The following is a 15,985-nucleotide window of genomic DNA, read 5'->3' on the forward strand; positions in this document are numbered from 1 at the left end:
ACAGCTTTATAATATCACACATTTCTTAGGCTATATGCTCACCAAATTTTTAATTGTGACAACTTACTTTCTTTAGTAGGTTGGGGGGAGGGATCCCAGCAGAGGGGGGGCTAAAACTGTTTGCAGCAATGTCATCTCCCGTGAGGCAGGGGGGAACAGTGATAGGACATTTTTATGACATTTTCTCTGTGTCACCTGCAGAGACTTCAGCCAGCATTGTGTCCGACAAAGCTGAAAAGACTGGATGCCAAAGGGAAAAAGAACAGCATGTTGAGCTGACTCTTATAAATTAAAATGCAACAGCATTTCATTAAATCAGAATCAAAACAAGGTTTTTTGCCAATAAGGTTTGCACATACAAGGATTTTGCCTTGGTGTTGTGCTGCATAACAGTCAGAAATATACACAAAATTAAGTAATCCTAAATTTTATGAAATGAGAAAGAAATAAATTTACAATCAAAAATATGTAAAATATATTCTAAGTGAGAAGAGCTGCTGCAGGTTTACATTTTTGAAGAACATGCAATGAAATGTACAAAATATTTACCAGGAATTTGCAAATGTAAATGTACATAATGTAAACATTGTCAATGATGCAGAAATGTATTTGCAAAGTGACCAAAACCCACGTGCATGTACTGCATTTATGTGTTTATTTATTTATTTTAAAGAGTAGGAATTTTTGAGATTTTCTTTCTTTCACTTGTGCATTTTTTTTTAATGCCACACAGTATTTTTACAGTGGACAGTCATGTCACGGAGACCCCGCCCATAGATGCCGTCGAAGTGATCCCATTGGTTTTACGTCATGACGTTTGACGCACGTTTTTGGTGTGCAGCGCGCCAAACACGGCTACTTACTAACAGCAAACGTAGAGTGGAGTTGCTGTAAAAGTATCCATTAGTTTAGAGCTAAGTTCACAGTTAACAGGAGGATACATGGCATCTACCAGTAAAGCGCCGTTGCAGCAGGCCGTAAATTTACCATGGTGAGTGCAATGTCTTTTTATCTTGAATTCATAAGTAGTGCTAGCCAGCTAACCTGGCAAGTATGTGGAGTCAAGCTAGCAGCTAACGTTAGCAGCTGAATGTTGATTTCTGTCCTCCGACATGCGTTTTTGTTGTTTTCAAATAAGTATTTCTCACACATGTTAAATAAACACTTAATCTGGAGCTATGCCAGCTGCTCTTTAATTCGGCATATATAACAGCTAACAGAAATGTCATTTCCCCACTAAGCATCGTTTAGTTGCCACTTGATCACATAACTTTCTCGTCGGAAATGCTGCTGCGTCAACCGAGAGACGGTTATGAAAATGAAAATTTGTTTGGATATACTGATGCTTGGTGGAATATATATATATAGATGCCGAATTGAAAAGTGGTGAAGTCTTTAACTTTACTCAGAGTTTATGGTGCATCTACTTTCATTGATAAGCAAGATGTGTGTAATTCTACATATTTTATATGGAGTTTGTATCGTTTGTTCCACCAAAATAAGAGTGTCTTTTGTGACTAATAAGTTGCTCATCAGAAACGTTGCTGGATTGTTGTATAGTGTGAAGTGTTGTGTCTTGATTGTGCCCATGTTTACAGTAACTTCTCCAAACGTCGTAGTCGAAAATAATTTTATTAATAATTCCTACTGAAGATTTTTTATTTCTATCTTTTATTCCAGGGTTGAAAAATACAGACCACAGAAGCTTGATGACCTGATCTCACACAAAGATATTCTAACCACTAGTAAGTATGTGGACTGTTACAGTAAATACACAGTCAAGCCTCAGCACAACAAGGTTCAACAGTTGTTTACACTTTAATAAAACAGCTGCTTCATTGTTTTCATGTTTTGCCACATTTGTAACTTCAAGAAAATAGTATATAAACATGATTTCTTTTACTATGAGTTCTACTACTATATAGTTACTATATAGTTACTATAGAGTATTTCTATAGTTTTCTCTTCTTTCACTGCTGCCACTTCAATTTTCTCAAATTCTGTATATTGACTCGAATGTGAGCTTCAGTCTCATGACAGTAATATTTACAAGACTCCCTAAAGTAGGGCTGCAGCTAATGATTATTTTTATTATTGATTAATCTGTCTATAATTTTCTTGATTTCTCTATAAAATGTAAGAAAATGGTCAATCACTATTTCCCAAAGCCCAAGGTGACATCCTCAAATATCCTCTTTTGTCTCGTCAGACAGTCCACAACCCAAAGATATTAAATTTATTACAGAAGAATAAAGACATCAGCAAATAGTCATATTTTAGAAGCTGGAACGGTTAGTCAATCATAAAAATAGTTGGCAATTAGTTTTCTGTCGATCGACTAATCATTACTGCTCTACTCTAAAAGATGATAGTGAAAGCATGTTAGTGAAATTGCAGGTGTGTATGTTCCAAATTTCTTTTGATTTTCAGTTTTTTATGTTAGTTTTTTATGTTTTTTTTGTATTTTTGACACTGGCCCGATAGCTCATGTTTATTTTATCAACATAGCTCGCACTAGTCCAAGACCAGTAGATGACTATTACTAAAAACACAGCTTTCTAACTCTCAGTCTGTGGTTCCATCATGTTTTAACTCACATTGCACCTCTCTACTACTAAACTTGAAGATTACATGCAGTGTGAAAAGGAACTCCTCATATTTCATACACTTAACATTTCTTTCCTTGTTTGTTTTTCCTTGTTTGTTTTTTCCCTCAACTGTTCCTCGTCTCTCCAGTCCAGAAGTTTATCACCGAGGACAGACTTCCTCATCTCTTGTTCTACGGCCCCCCTGGAACGGGCAAAACTTCCACCATTCTCGCCTGCGCCAAGCAGTTGTACAAAGACAAACAGTTCAACTCCATGGTGTTGGAGGTACGTCTCAACTGTACATCACAAGCTTTTAGTTTAGGGTGAAGTTAAGACTTTAACTTCTCTTTGTGCCTTTTATTTTTAGTAGTTCATGGAAGAGACCTTGTTGATTAATATTTTACTAACTTTGTTTTCTAGCTAAATGCTTCAGATGACAGAGGTATTGATGTCGTAAGAGGCCCCATTCTGAGTTTTGCCAGTACCAGAACCATCTTCAAGTAAGACTGATCCCCAACAATTATCCTTTTGTTAAGAAATTAAGTTTTGACAGTAACTGGAAGGGAATCATTTCAACCGCTCGCCCTTTTTCCTCTGTCTCTCTCGTCCTCCAGGAAGGGCTTCAAGTTAGTAATACTGGACGAGGCGGATGCCATGACCCAGGACGCCCAGAATGCATTGCGGAGAGGTAAGCCATCTGTTCGGCCGGGCGTCACCTGCTGAGAGTCACACGGCTCGCTGAGCAGCCAGACGATTTGGCTGTTGCTGAATTACAGATTACAGAGAGTGCTTGTTACACCCTAATATTCATTTCTTAAAAAGCCCAACAGCTTTCTGAAGGTGAGCAAAGAGCTGATTAGATTCTAGATGTTGATTGAAATTTGTATTACATCTCTTTTTCATATTTTGGTCCATTTATAAAGTTATATGTGTGTTTTTAAACAGTGTTAATCTAGTAATATTTATGAATTTTAATACAAACACATAAAACAACACAATAAAAAGAAAACATTCAACAAAAATGACATTTATCATGATGTAGTTACTCGTAAAATGTTGTCAAATGAGCTTTTTCGCCTCATGTTTTTGTCATAGAGAAAAAAAAGGTTAATATTATAGAACATTAAATTGCATGTGTTGTGAACTGTGATGTATAAATCATGTGTGTATCGATATTCCTTCATAAAGTTGAGGAAGAACCTGTTTAAGGCCAAACATGCTACAATTTTAAATATAGTTTATATGTTTGGCAAAAATTAAATCAGTTTTTTTTGTTGTTTTATATTATGTAGATGTGAGAGAGATTATCAGCCGACATACTGCTCTCTTACAGTGATTTCTAACTCTCATCTCTCTCTCTCTTTGTTTCAGTGATCGAGAAGTTCACAGAAAATACTCGGTTCTGTTTGATCTGCAACTACCTGTCTAAGATCATCCCGGCCCTGCAGTCACGTTGCACCAGGTTTCGCTTCGGCCCGTTGTCCCCGGACCAGATGATCCCTCGTCTGGAGCACGTAATCCAGCAGGAGAGGTGTGTCTTTGTGTGTGAGGGGAACGTGTGAGTGATGGAGGTGTTTTCTCCATGTATATAAAAAAAAAAACAACATTTGTGGTAGAAGGAATTTAAAGGAGTTTAAAGAGCTGTGCTTTGTTTTATTAATGTCACTAAATCATTACCAGTACTTATTATGTGATATGTGTTACTCCCAAAACACTGGCAGCATTCATCAACTTTTACACTATTTATGCAACAAGTTCGGGTTCACAGGAAAAGTGCAGTTTTTTACAGCATATGGAGGAATTTTTTTCAGCACAAAACAAAAATAAGATTCTTATCTTTGTTGGACAGGTTGCATCAAACATGAGTTTTTTTTTTGCTGTGACGTGAAAACAGGCCTAAAATTTGATTAGTAATAAAATAAAACAGAGAGTGGGAGTTGGACCAATTAGCTTGATCATGATTCATTTTTTTATGGCATTTATATAAAGGAAAGGTGAGTTATACACATCATAAAAGACAATAGCAGTGAAACGTTTCCCTGCTGTGCAAATTATATAAGAAGAAACAGATTATCTATCAATGTATAACTTATATTACTTAGAAAAAGAGGAAATGATAGAAAAACAGATAAAAACACACAAACAGCAATAAAAACTTGCAGTGCATTATGGTTAAATAAGGTACATGTGACAAACTTAATTGTTGAAACTGAATATGAAAACATTCAAGTGAGGCAGCGTACAGTGTTTTGTTGGTGGTGTTGTTTTTTTTTTTTTTTTTTTAAGAGTGTGTCTTTTTTTTTCTGGCAGTGTTGACGTAACTCCAGACGGAATGAAAGCCATTGTGACTTTATCATCAGGCGATATGAGAAGATCACTCAACATACTGCAGGTAAGACTCGAGGCCGATCGTGCTCGCCGCGTCCTTAAGCTTCTCTTCAGCCTAAAGTCTTACAGCGCTCGATTCATATCGTGCACTAAAAGAGCTGAAAAAGTCATTCATGTCATTAAAAAAAAAAAAAAAAAAGCATCATCCAGCCGGTAGACTTTACTAACTGCAGCCTGTGATTTCAGAGCACCAGTATGGCGTACGAGAAGGTCACCGAGGACACAGTGTACACCTGCACGGGTCACCCCCTCCGCTCCGATATAGCCAACATCCTCGACTGGTCCCTCAACAAAGACTTCACCACCGCGTACAACCGTATCCTTCACCAAATAACTCAGTCATGAAGCTTTACAGTAGATGATGTTGCATATAACCTCCAAGTTATCTTCCATGTCCTGAAATGTGAATGTGTTCGCATAATTCTGCCCAATTTTAGTGGCAGTTCTTTGTTCTTAAGTTTCTTTCAGCTGATGATATGAATTGTAGCTAAATGAGCATTAAATGTTCAAGGTAATAACTTAATTTTAAAGAAGACTATTACTACTATATGACATTCGTATGGCTCTTAATGCAGCAAATTAAAAATTTACAGACTATTATTATCTATACTATACAAGTTTTGGATGATTGACGTAGCTATTATTGATATTTTTTCATAAAAACAATGTATGAAATGATATGTATTAGTGAATGTTACAGAGTTTGTTGTTTAGCTGTCCGGCTGGTTGACTCGGCGCTCTCATAGCGTCATTCACTTTACCTGCTCAGCACCAAACAACAAACCGACACAGTTAGTGACTAGCAGGTGAACATAGTGCAGTATTTAGCTACTAAAGAGCAAGATATTTCCCTGAAGTTGTTGACAGACCAAAAGCAGACCTACAGAAGATAATGTAAGTCCCGATATCAGTTTAGAGGTGATATGTCATTGTTGTGTTCACGACGTGTTTCTGCTGCCCTCAAGTGGCCAAAAAAATCAGTTAATACAGGTTTAAAATTAAAGACCAAACACCTGTGAATCCCAGTCCAGATGTAATTTGTGTAACTTCTTAACAGCCCTCTCACAGAGATCCTTGAGCTGAAGACTTTGAAAGGTTTGGCCCTGCATGATATCCTCACTGAAGTTCATCTGCTTATACACAGAGGTAAGACCACTGTCGAGCTGGTGACCACCGATTTAAATAAAAGGTTTTTACTTAAACTTTTGTTTAGTTGCTTCTAGAAACTCGTTATATAAGTCTTAGCTGTGGCAGGTGTAGTCTGTACTGGTAGATGAAGTCCCACTGCTCTTGAAGGAGGATTCAGATATTTAAGATCTCTGCAACTTTAAAGTCATGCATCACTGTTGAATAGCGTTATGGAATTTTCCATCTTTAGGGGTTACAGATTTGAGTGACATTGGGTCATAACTGAGCCTTGAGATCACGCTGTAATTCTTAATCTCTCCTCGAGACTTCAGCCGTCTGTGGTGTTTTGGTGAAACCTCTCTGATAAAGAGTATATCAGCGTTGCTGTGGTAAGCCGAGGCCAGAGAGGACTCTTCTAGATAACACAGATGGGTGCGCTTCTCTGCAGAGGCAACAGATCCACTCGTGCGCAAAGGGAAAACGCACGATCCATAATGAGCACACTGCTGCTCCCGTGGTCAGTCCCAGACCACCAGTTTAAGATCCTGCTCAGTAATTTAGAAGCTGAGCAGATTTATTTACTTCTCTAGTTTAATCATTGTTTTCACCTCATTTACTTCCTCATGTGTTCCTCATGACGTCATGTATTGATGCAACAGGAAAGTCGATCTGTGTCTGATCTGTTGTTTTAATACCTACATGCAATCGCTCTCTGCTGCCTCAAGATAGCAATGCGCCAACAATGCACCTGACCACACCTTACTTTTAGACCAACACGCCCATGGGTGCAAGTACCATTGCTATTTTAACAACGTGGGCGCTGGACGGGAAAATGACACCTGCGTCAGTCTTAAAATAGCTTAGCGCCGCTCTGCGCCGGGCGTAAGATATAGGGCCCCATGACTCCGACTTTCAGAAGACAGAATGGAGAGAGAGACAGCATCCGAGTTACAACAACTTGGATGTTCGCTGTTTACGATTCTCCGTCATCAAGTAGCCTCCTGTGTGCTTCTCTCCACTGAAGTGTTGACCATCGCTCAGAAATATCCACAACAAGTAGCAATTGAATAATTTCTTTTTTTCTCCTTGCAGTTGACTTTCCCCCAGATATTCGGATGGGTCTGCTCATCAAGTTAGCTGACATCGAGTAAGTGAGAACACTGTTGCTTCTTCATTTAAATGTTGACTGTAGGACTATTAATCAGTTTCATAAAAGGCCTCAAGATGTTGAAACGTAGCGTTTGCACTCGTCATAACAAACATGTGTCTCCTCCTCAGACACAGACTCGCTTCAGGAACCAATGAGAAGATCCAGCTGAGCTCAATGGTCGCAGCTTTCCAGGCAACCAGAGACCTGGTGGTCAGCGAGGCCTCCTAGATACCCTACGACAAACTTTTTTTTAATCGGTGGTAACCATCACTTCTGTTTATGCTAGAATACAAAACAAGTGGATGATAACATTACAATCACCTGTTTGTTTAAGAAGAAAACAGACGTCCTTCAGGTGTGTGCTGCATGTTACCCACCACTGCTCCACAGTTTGATTGTACGGATCGGCAGATGTCTTGGACACACATGCTAGCGTCTATCTGAGTCACTCAAATCTGCATAAAACTGAGAACAAGGTTGTTTGTAACTCTAGTACCTAAAAAGATCATTTGGCACTTAAAATACGAACTTGGAAAACTGTAAATCCTGTTATCTGTGTCGGATCAACTCACTTCCATAGATTCATCCATCATATGTAAGAATACTTCTGAGACATGTACAATGTGTTTGAAGCTGTTTAATAAAACTATTTCCTATGTATCCAGTCTTGGTATTAACATGTGTGGTTTCAGTAGTAGTGCATGTGGTCATAGTTGCTCTATGATGATAAAACACAGGAATTAGAAATGCATATACATTTGATATTTACACAATAAATTAACAGTATAAAATTGCGACATTCAGGTCAAGTAAGCATGTGAACGTTGAATTTATGCATCATCTTACAGTAGTAGTGCAATAAATGAAGTCCTTAGTGTAGAAATGTTACATCTAAGTAGATTAGGAGATGCTTCTTGTGCTAAAATCAAGCTTTGAAAGCATCTCATGTTCAGCAAACAAAAATATGCCTCTATTTTTTAAAATTTTTTTTTTTTAATTATGAGACGGTGTATAACAATCACTCGCTGTAAATGTCAGTGGTCGCGTCGTATTAAATGTTCCTATTTAACTTTGCCACTCCTCTTCGTCCGAGGAGGAGCAGCAGGTCTTGAGGCGGTCGGGGATGTTGCGGTAAGTGAGGTACTCCAGGATCCTCTTGGGAAGAGGCAGAGGCTCCATCTGGTGCGTGGAGACCGAGTGGCGCAGGATGGATCGGCACAGGTGGCACAGGCTGGGTACCGTCCTGGGAACCTTCCAGAACCTCACATGGCCGTCTCTTGTTCTGCCAGAAGAGAGAAACTTTGGTTATGATGCAGTTATACGGAGGCCAACAGGGCTTAATGCACTGCAGCTTAAGAAATACACTATAATGTAGTTGTATGCAGATGTAAGAACATTTCTAATTGTTTATTAATGTACAGTTTTTGTCAACAACTTTATGAGGATGTATTTTATATTACTACAACTGTGTGCTACTTTATTGTCATTCATACTTGGATGCACACGAGAGGAGTTATAATTGTGGATAAATATATTGAGAAATGACAGTGTTTATAAATCATTTATTCATATACTGCATAAGAGCTAAATATGGGGGTTAAAATAAAGTGTTACCTGACATCTTAACAGTCCAAACTGATACACAAGTTTACACAAGTTCAAGGTTTTTGCATTAAGGATTGAAATGTAACATCTTCAAATCTCTTGTTTTGTCTCACCAGCTGGTCAAAAAAATGAAAATACAACGATATGAAACCGAAAAAAGCAGCGACTGGTCACATTTGAACCAGCAAATGTTTGACAACAGCTTTTGTACTCAATTGATTTATCAAATTATAATTATTACTTAGCTGTAGATTTATGTTTTGTTGAAACTATCAGAGTTTGGAGCGTGCCTTTCATTTGGATGGCGGACGGAGAAGTGGGTTATTCAAAAGGAGCAAGCTACAAACTTAAAAAGCCGTCTCTCAAGTCTATTGGAAGTAAGTGGAGTAATGTTAGGATAAATGTATGAGCATCTACCCGGTGGCGACCACTCCGCCTTGTGGATGGTAGTTGCAGCAGAGTCCGTTAGAGTCTCTGTCCGCCTTCGTCTGCATCACCATCCCTTTCTTTCCCGGCTCCCAGATCCGAAGAGCCCTGCAGACACAACACATCGGTCTAAAATCAGTTCATCCACCATGAAAAACAATTACATGATTGTGTGATTTTTTTAAAAAGGTATTCAGAAGATGGATCTGATAAACCGCTCACCTGTCGTCGGTCACGACTGCCAAATGCAAGCCGTTGGGAGAGAACTGTAGCGCTGAGATTTGGTTTTGCCCGTAATCTTCAAAGTAGTCTCTGTGTCAACATTACAGACAAACAGTGAATAATGTAAAGATAAAGATCAAGGAACAGGTTTCACAAGACACTTGGACAAACCTTCAGGCAAAGCATCAGATGTAAACAGTGATAGTGACACTCAGTGAGTCTGATTCATAGCTTACTGTACGAAATATGTACCGTCCTGGAGTTAACTGCTTAAAGTTGCTGCCAATGAAGTAAACTGACATCTGTGCTCAAGATATGACGGTCAAGATGTTTCTCATTTAACAAATACACAGTAGATTTAGGCTCAGACACCGTTACCGTCTCCTATATTACATTAATTGACTATAACAGAGTGAAAACTTACACCAGAGTGGCCAGTTTCTCCGCAGTGTAAGGGTCCCAGAGGTCGATCCACCAGCTCGAGCCGCTGAAGGCAGCGGTGGCGAGCAACGCCCCGTCAGGAGAGAAGTCGCAGGAAGACAAAAGGTACAAGGTCTTATGGGTCCCTCCTGTAAGGTTCCTGATGAATATGTAGGAGCGCAGACTCCACAGACACACCATCTGATGAAGATAAAATCATGGAGGGATTAATGAGTCTTTAATCCTTGCTGTAAGGATTAATTTTTTTATTTGGAATAGTGATGTAAATGTGTTTAGTCGAGGCTTTGAATCAATATGCCCTATGGAAATGAACTCAGACGTTGTAATGCTAGAAAATATTTTTTTCTCAGAAACATTGCACTGACTCGGTGAATGTCAACAGGACGGGCTGAAACACGCAGAGGACTGTTTAAAAATGTGATTGTGATCTTAAAGTCTGGTGTTACACAACTGTTCAGTGCTTTTTCTCTGCACATGAGAAAGTGTGGAATGAAACAGTTTGACAGGAGTGGGAAGAGCTCCCTGGTGCTCCAGACAAGAGAACAAAGAATTAAACTGCTAAACTTTTTCTCTCAGTCTTACAACAAGCAAACACAGGAGTAAATGTAGATAACTAGATCCAGAAATACTTAAGTGTGACAAACTCTGCACTGGACCTTCACTTTCATCCTCGCCTGCTAAAAACAAATACAATCTCTCTATCAGTCACCACAGGATATGTTGCTCTAATGACCAGATAAACAGGTTTGTGGTCAGAAGCTAAATTCTTGTTGAAGAAGAAGAAACTTTCTGCAGGATTATGTCAAAAAAAAGAAAGAAAGAAAAAAAAAAACACAGTTGTGCAACACTAAACAGTGTCTCATTTCTGAAGTGAAATGCTAAATATTTGCTCTTTTGCCAAATGTGACGCTTGTGACAATTTAAGTTACTGGTGGGAAAATCTTACAGAGAAACAGAGAACTGGGGTGTTCTTAAATTCCCTGATTTGACACGGACATGATGCAGAGAATTAAAGGAAGATATAAAGGCAGCTTTGTTCTGTCAAGACGATATCTGACAATTTGGAGATTTAGGACATTTAGAAGTTTTGTAGTTTTGTCAATAAATACATAAAAACAACACATGCACCAAACAAATTGACTTAATAACGTCCTTCAGCGTCTACAGTGATGCAAATGCTTGTCTTATTACAATGTCTGATAATAACTCACTCTGTCAAACCTGCCGACAGATGCGATCATGCTGCAGTCCGACGACACGCTGCAGCAGCTGATCCAGTCTTTATGGCCCGAAAGCACCTGTACCTTTTTACCTACAACAGACAGAAAACAACTGAACTGAACTGAATGACAGAGACCACAAAGCATCAAACCTTTTTACATAACCAGTTTCTGAAGAAGTGGTGGAGAACGTGACTCCTACATGTATACATATGAACATTTGTTTGCTTTAACTTTTTTTACTTTTGAACAGAAGGTTTAGTTTAGGTGAACTGCTCGGTGATAAAATGTATATCATAAACCTTTAGATTGATTTCAAACATTCCAGACAGCCACTGATTTCAGCCGGTACTTATAAATTATGAAAATCAGTTTGTCGAGCTTTGAAACGTGCTTAGCAGTGCTTCATGGGAAACATTTCACACTTTGAGCAGAAGCGGTTCAATGTCGGTGTGTTCAAGGATGCTCCGACATGTGACGGTTCAGTCATGAGCCATGCTGTCAGCAGGCCAAAAACAAGCACAAATGATAAAGAAACATGTAAACTCCATGACATGTTAGATCTTTCCACATGGCTTCAACACATCGACAAGGAAAGGATGATTAAAAACAGTCTAACAATTATGTAATTTTGACAAAAACGGTTTAAAAATGTTTTCTGGGATGGATTACCAGCTGATTCTGACACCATACTGGCATTAACTGAAGACAAATAACAACATAATGTGCAGTTAAAGGGCAAAACATGCAACTAAGGGTTAAATAAACAAATATCAAACAAATATCTAATATTATAATGGCCGCCTAATTATCTCCACCCTGAATGTCAATAAGCTCCATTTCCTTTTGCATCGTGTGAAAAGTAAACACTAAAATCATATCAGCACGGATTGTCTGTGAACATCGTTTGAAGTTTTGTTATCACGATGGGACACGAAAACGCCACACCTCTGTCAACCTGATTAAACTCGATTTGCCTTCTGAAGCGTTTAGTTGCTAAAGAAATGGTTCTCATGGACTTCACATCAGTTTATTTATTGAAACAATGCACACACCTTTCTGAGTCAGGTCCCAAATCCTCAGGGTCTTATCCCGAGAAGATGATATGAGTGTGAGCGTCCCGTTCTGAGGGAAGACCAGGTCCCTCACTACGCCTTCGTGGCCGTGGAGATCAAACACGGCTTCACCTGAACGTGTATAAAAAGATAATTAATCTTCACATCTGAAAACAGTATAAACAGGTAACGTCCTCGCCAAGCAGAAACAAAGACCTCACCTGTTAACACGTTCCAGATTTTGATCACCCCGTTCTCCAAGCCTGTGGCCAGAAGCAGACTCTTGTTCCATTTCGATGGCGTTTTAACTCGGTGGGTTGAGGGTGCGGCTGATTTTGGAGGTCTGGGTCCGAAGGCGAGACCCCACACTGGGTGACCACAACTGAAGCTCTTGTCTCCTCGGTCGGTGTCTCCGTTCTGATTATCTCTGCAGGGGGGAGAAGAACATCAGATTATTCAGATACCATAAAAGCACACATGTAGGTGATGTGAAGCTGAAGATAGTAAGTGATGCTGCCTTCGAGTGCTGTTGGAAATGTTATAATCAGAATACATCTGGAAAAGTAAGAATTGTTTTACCTGATATGGTGCTAATAACAATCATCTTGCAAACTGTCACTGGTCAGTTAAAGTATTTTGTATTATTGCCTCTGCAACCGCCATACAACTTGTTTTTCCAACTTTCTCGCCATCATATTGGCCTGGGGAGGTGAGTAAACAGTAGGGTTCAGTATCGACTGAAATGTGTCCGTAGCACAGAATATAAGAAAGTTCTCAAATTGGCATCAAATGCTTGTTCAGATTCATCGGCTCCTTCACTTGTTTGGTCAGAAAAACAAGGGTTAAAACATGTTTATATTCCTCAAAGTAATGTTCTGAAAAGGTATTATCTCATACTGGTGCATAAGTTGAGGTATTGTATTAGCAAGAATACTGAACATTTTCAAACACCACCCAGCAAACACAGAGAGCTGAAAAGCAGAGTAAATCTATCAACAGCACTTGAACTCTATTTTTGGTATTTCAGGAAATTCAGGAACCGCGGTTAAAGGCATAGCTACCAAACTAACACTCATGGGACGTTTAGGGTTAGCTGTTTTAAGAGGAAAAAATTTAGAGAATTCAGGACAGACAAATGGCCAGAATTAAATCATGAAATGTTATTTTATTCTGGATGTTTTTTTTTTTTACAATCACAGTAGTTTATTTAGTCAAGCAATTTTATTTTTTGCCCTATTTACAGTTTAATTTCATGCAGCCACTTTTCATCACAGTCTTTGTCATGTTTCAGTTTGAGTGAGCAGACCATGAATCACTGAATTTTATTGTTATGAGAGCTGCAATGATTAGTCAATTAATCGATTAGTCAATTGAACGAAAATTAACTGGCTAAAACTATTTTGATAATCAGTTAACTGTTTCAGTCACTCTTCCAGCAAATATTTCTAAACTGAGGGTTTTTAAGGTGATATCTTAAGGATTTGGATTGCTTGACAAATCAAGCAGACTGAAGAAGTCATGGTGGGGCTCTGAGAAACTGTGAATGCAATTTTTTCCACTATATTTTAACATTTCATCGACTAAACAATTAACTGATTAAGAAAAAAACAATAATTGGCAGATTAATAGATAATCAAAATAATTGGTAGTTGCAGCCCTAATAATTATGATTATTTATTTCATTATCTGTTTTTTAATTATGTAAAGTAAAAGGTATAATGTATGTTGTTGTTGTTGTTTTAATTCTTTACTTTTAGTTAATATTGGCCTTCACGTAATTGAATCAAGCATAAATTAAAGGTTTATTCTATCCTCATGTGGCGGTTTCTCCACTGAAGCCAGGATTTTCGAGGGACACCTGAATGCATCACGTGTGGATTTAAATGGACAGGTAAAGTATACGTACTCTGAGTCGAGAGGCCAGGCGACCACCCAGACGATCCCGTGTCCCATCGACCAGGCGAACCAGGCTCCGTCCGGGGAGAAGTCCACGCTCCACGTCTCACATCCCGCGCGGCCCTCTAGGGACGGAGGTCTCCTGGTCTTCAGCTCCAGGATGAGAGCCGGGTCGGACGCTGGAAGGGGACGGAAAGGCAACATAAAAAATCAACGGTGTACAGATTCATCCTTCACCTACACTGACCCTCCTCCTCCTCCTCCTCCTCCTCCTCCTCCTCCCCTCCTCGGCCTCCCCTATGCTCCGGAGGGTTTAACGTTTCCTCCACAGTCCGCTGCCTAGTAACGAAGCGTTGCGATGACAACACCGACCGAGCTCGCGTACATATATACATATACCATTCACAAAAACACGTCACTTACATGTATGTTGTAGCTCCGCGTTGTTTTCCGTGGAGCACATCTTCGCCTTTTTCACATTCTTCGCTTTACCTGCGACTTTCTGAGTTTGTCCTCCGTATGTGACTCTTCTCCATTTAAAGAAAACGCAGAAACGAGCAAGACGTAGTTTACCGTCCTGTCACTTGTGTGTAACCTTTGCTGTCTATCTGTCTGTGATGACGCCTGTGATGTTTGCTATGTGGAAAAAAATATGTGAGCTGCAAACAAAATGTTCCGCTGATTTCCTGCTGTCTGACTCACTCTGTCATTGGCTGCACTGTTGCCCAACGTGGTCACGTTTTCTTTAATTACGTAACCTTACAGAGCTAAGCCACACCCCCCCTCAATAAATGAATATACATCAACGAATCCCTCCGGTGAAATTATTACTGTTGACTCACTAATATGACACGTGTTTTATGTATGATAGAACAAGAGGGGTCAGAAATTAAATGACCGAAAATTAAATTTAATTCTAAATTGAATTTTTCAGGTCTAGTTAGGAACATAACCTTTCTTTCAAAGATTCAAAATATGTCAAGATGAACTACAGGAACAGTTTTAGTTTTTTTTTTTTTTTTTTTACGAAACAGTCACAAATTAAAAAAAAATTATGCCCTCTTCGATTGTATTTTAATAATTTGAGAATTTAAACTGTCAGTGTTGTTTGTGTCTTGATGTTTTAATGAACTAGAAGATAATTTGTTCACTAAAAAGTCCCATTAACATTTTATCTCATAATTATTATTCAAAAATCTAGTATATTTCCATTTCATGGCTCAGTGAGGCAAATAAAGTGTATTAAATGACTCACAAAACATATTTATATATATATATTTATCTCACTGTTATTAGGTACACATTTCGCACACAAGTCAAGTTCAATGTACTTTACAAAAGTAAAAGCCTCCTGAATCATAAAAGTCCGCCATGGTGGATTTTTTTTTTTTTTTTTTTTACCAATTTGCATAATTTGAAAAACAGTAATGTGACACCTACTTTTTTGGATTTTGACTTTATCAACACCAAATTTGGTATACATCACTGTGGGACTAAGATGCACAATTCTACTATAAATGAGCAAGATTGGTCAAAAAACATGGCCGCCATCAAACAAAATATCTTCACAATGGGCGGGGCTTAGAGAATATTAGCCATAACTCATTAACTATTTGTCGAATCACCATAAATCTTTGTACATAATGTCAGTCCGTAATTGGGAATACGTCTGCCAAAGCGTTTGAAGCCTTACCCATACAGGGCACCACAAACCCAATTCTGAGGCACCATATTGATTGGTGCAAGAGGGCGTGGCCTATCACATATCTGCTCATAACTCAAGATATGTTTGAGCAATCCTGATTAAACTCACTAAAGACATCCAATGAAGGGAGGAAAAATGGCGGGACTTGGAATGAGCAATTA

General features: G+C 38.8%; 2 protein-coding genes across 2 annotated transcripts; one reads left to right on the plus strand and one right to left on the minus strand.

The window, feature by feature from the left end:
* The first annotated feature begins 821 nt into the window (after window positions 1-821).
* On the plus strand, window positions 822-7,918 carry rfc5 (replication factor C (activator 1) 5). Its single transcript, XM_067570415.1, has 11 exons — window positions 822-991; window positions 1,681-1,745; window positions 2,737-2,873; window positions 3,009-3,088; window positions 3,203-3,276; window positions 3,960-4,119; window positions 4,899-4,980; window positions 5,163-5,292; window positions 6,045-6,122; window positions 7,197-7,251; window positions 7,383-7,918. The coding sequence occupies exons 1-11, from the start codon at window positions 942-944 to the stop codon at window positions 7,480-7,482; spliced, it is 1,011 nt and encodes a 336-aa protein (XP_067426516.1). The 5' UTR covers window positions 822-941; the 3' UTR covers window positions 7,483-7,918.
* Window positions 7,877-14,835, minus strand: wsb2 (WD repeat and SOCS box containing 2). The gene is made up of 9 exons (XM_067570401.1): window positions 14,543-14,835; window positions 14,130-14,298; window positions 12,445-12,650; window positions 12,224-12,355; window positions 11,160-11,260; window positions 9,932-10,128; window positions 9,508-9,597; window positions 9,277-9,393; window positions 7,877-8,536 (listed from the first exon to the last, which is right to left on the minus strand). The coding sequence occupies exons 1-9, from the start codon at window positions 14,580-14,582 to the stop codon at window positions 8,320-8,322; spliced, it is 1,269 nt and encodes a 422-aa protein (XP_067426502.1). The 5' UTR covers window positions 14,583-14,835; the 3' UTR covers window positions 7,877-8,319.
* Window positions 14,836-15,985: the final 1,150 nt, after the last annotated feature.

The sequence above is a fragment of the Thunnus thynnus genome, chromosome 2, assembly GCF_963924715.1.
Source record: "Thunnus thynnus chromosome 2, fThuThy2.1, whole genome shotgun sequence".
Taxonomy (NCBI): Eukaryota; Metazoa; Chordata; class Actinopteri; order Scombriformes; family Scombridae; genus Thunnus; species Thunnus thynnus.

Bases quoted from the DNA above. Each gene is read 5' to 3' on its own strand.
- rfc5 (XM_067570415.1), top strand. From the start codon at position 942: ATGGCATCTACCAGTAAAGCGCCGTTGCAGCAGGCCGTAAATTTACCA. The intron at 3,089-3,202 runs GTAAGACTGATC...CTCGTCCTCCAG, and splicing joins AGTACCAGAACCATCTTCAA to GAAGGGCTTCAAGTTAGTAA. The intron at 6,123-7,196 runs GTAAGACCACTG...TTCTCCTTGCAG, and splicing joins TCATCTGCTTATACACAGAG to TTGACTTTCCCCCAGATATT.
- wsb2 (XM_067570401.1), bottom strand. From the start codon at position 14,582: ATGTGCTCCACGGAAAACAACGCGGAGCTACAACATACAT. The intron at 12,356-12,444 runs GTGAGGTCTTTG...ATACACGTTCAG, and splicing joins AATCTGGAACGTGTTAACAG to GTGAAGCCGTGTTTGATCTC. The intron at 9,598-9,931 runs GTAAGTTTTCAC...ATGTTGACACAG, and splicing joins GAGAAACTGGCCACTCTGGT to AGACTACTTTGAAGATTACG.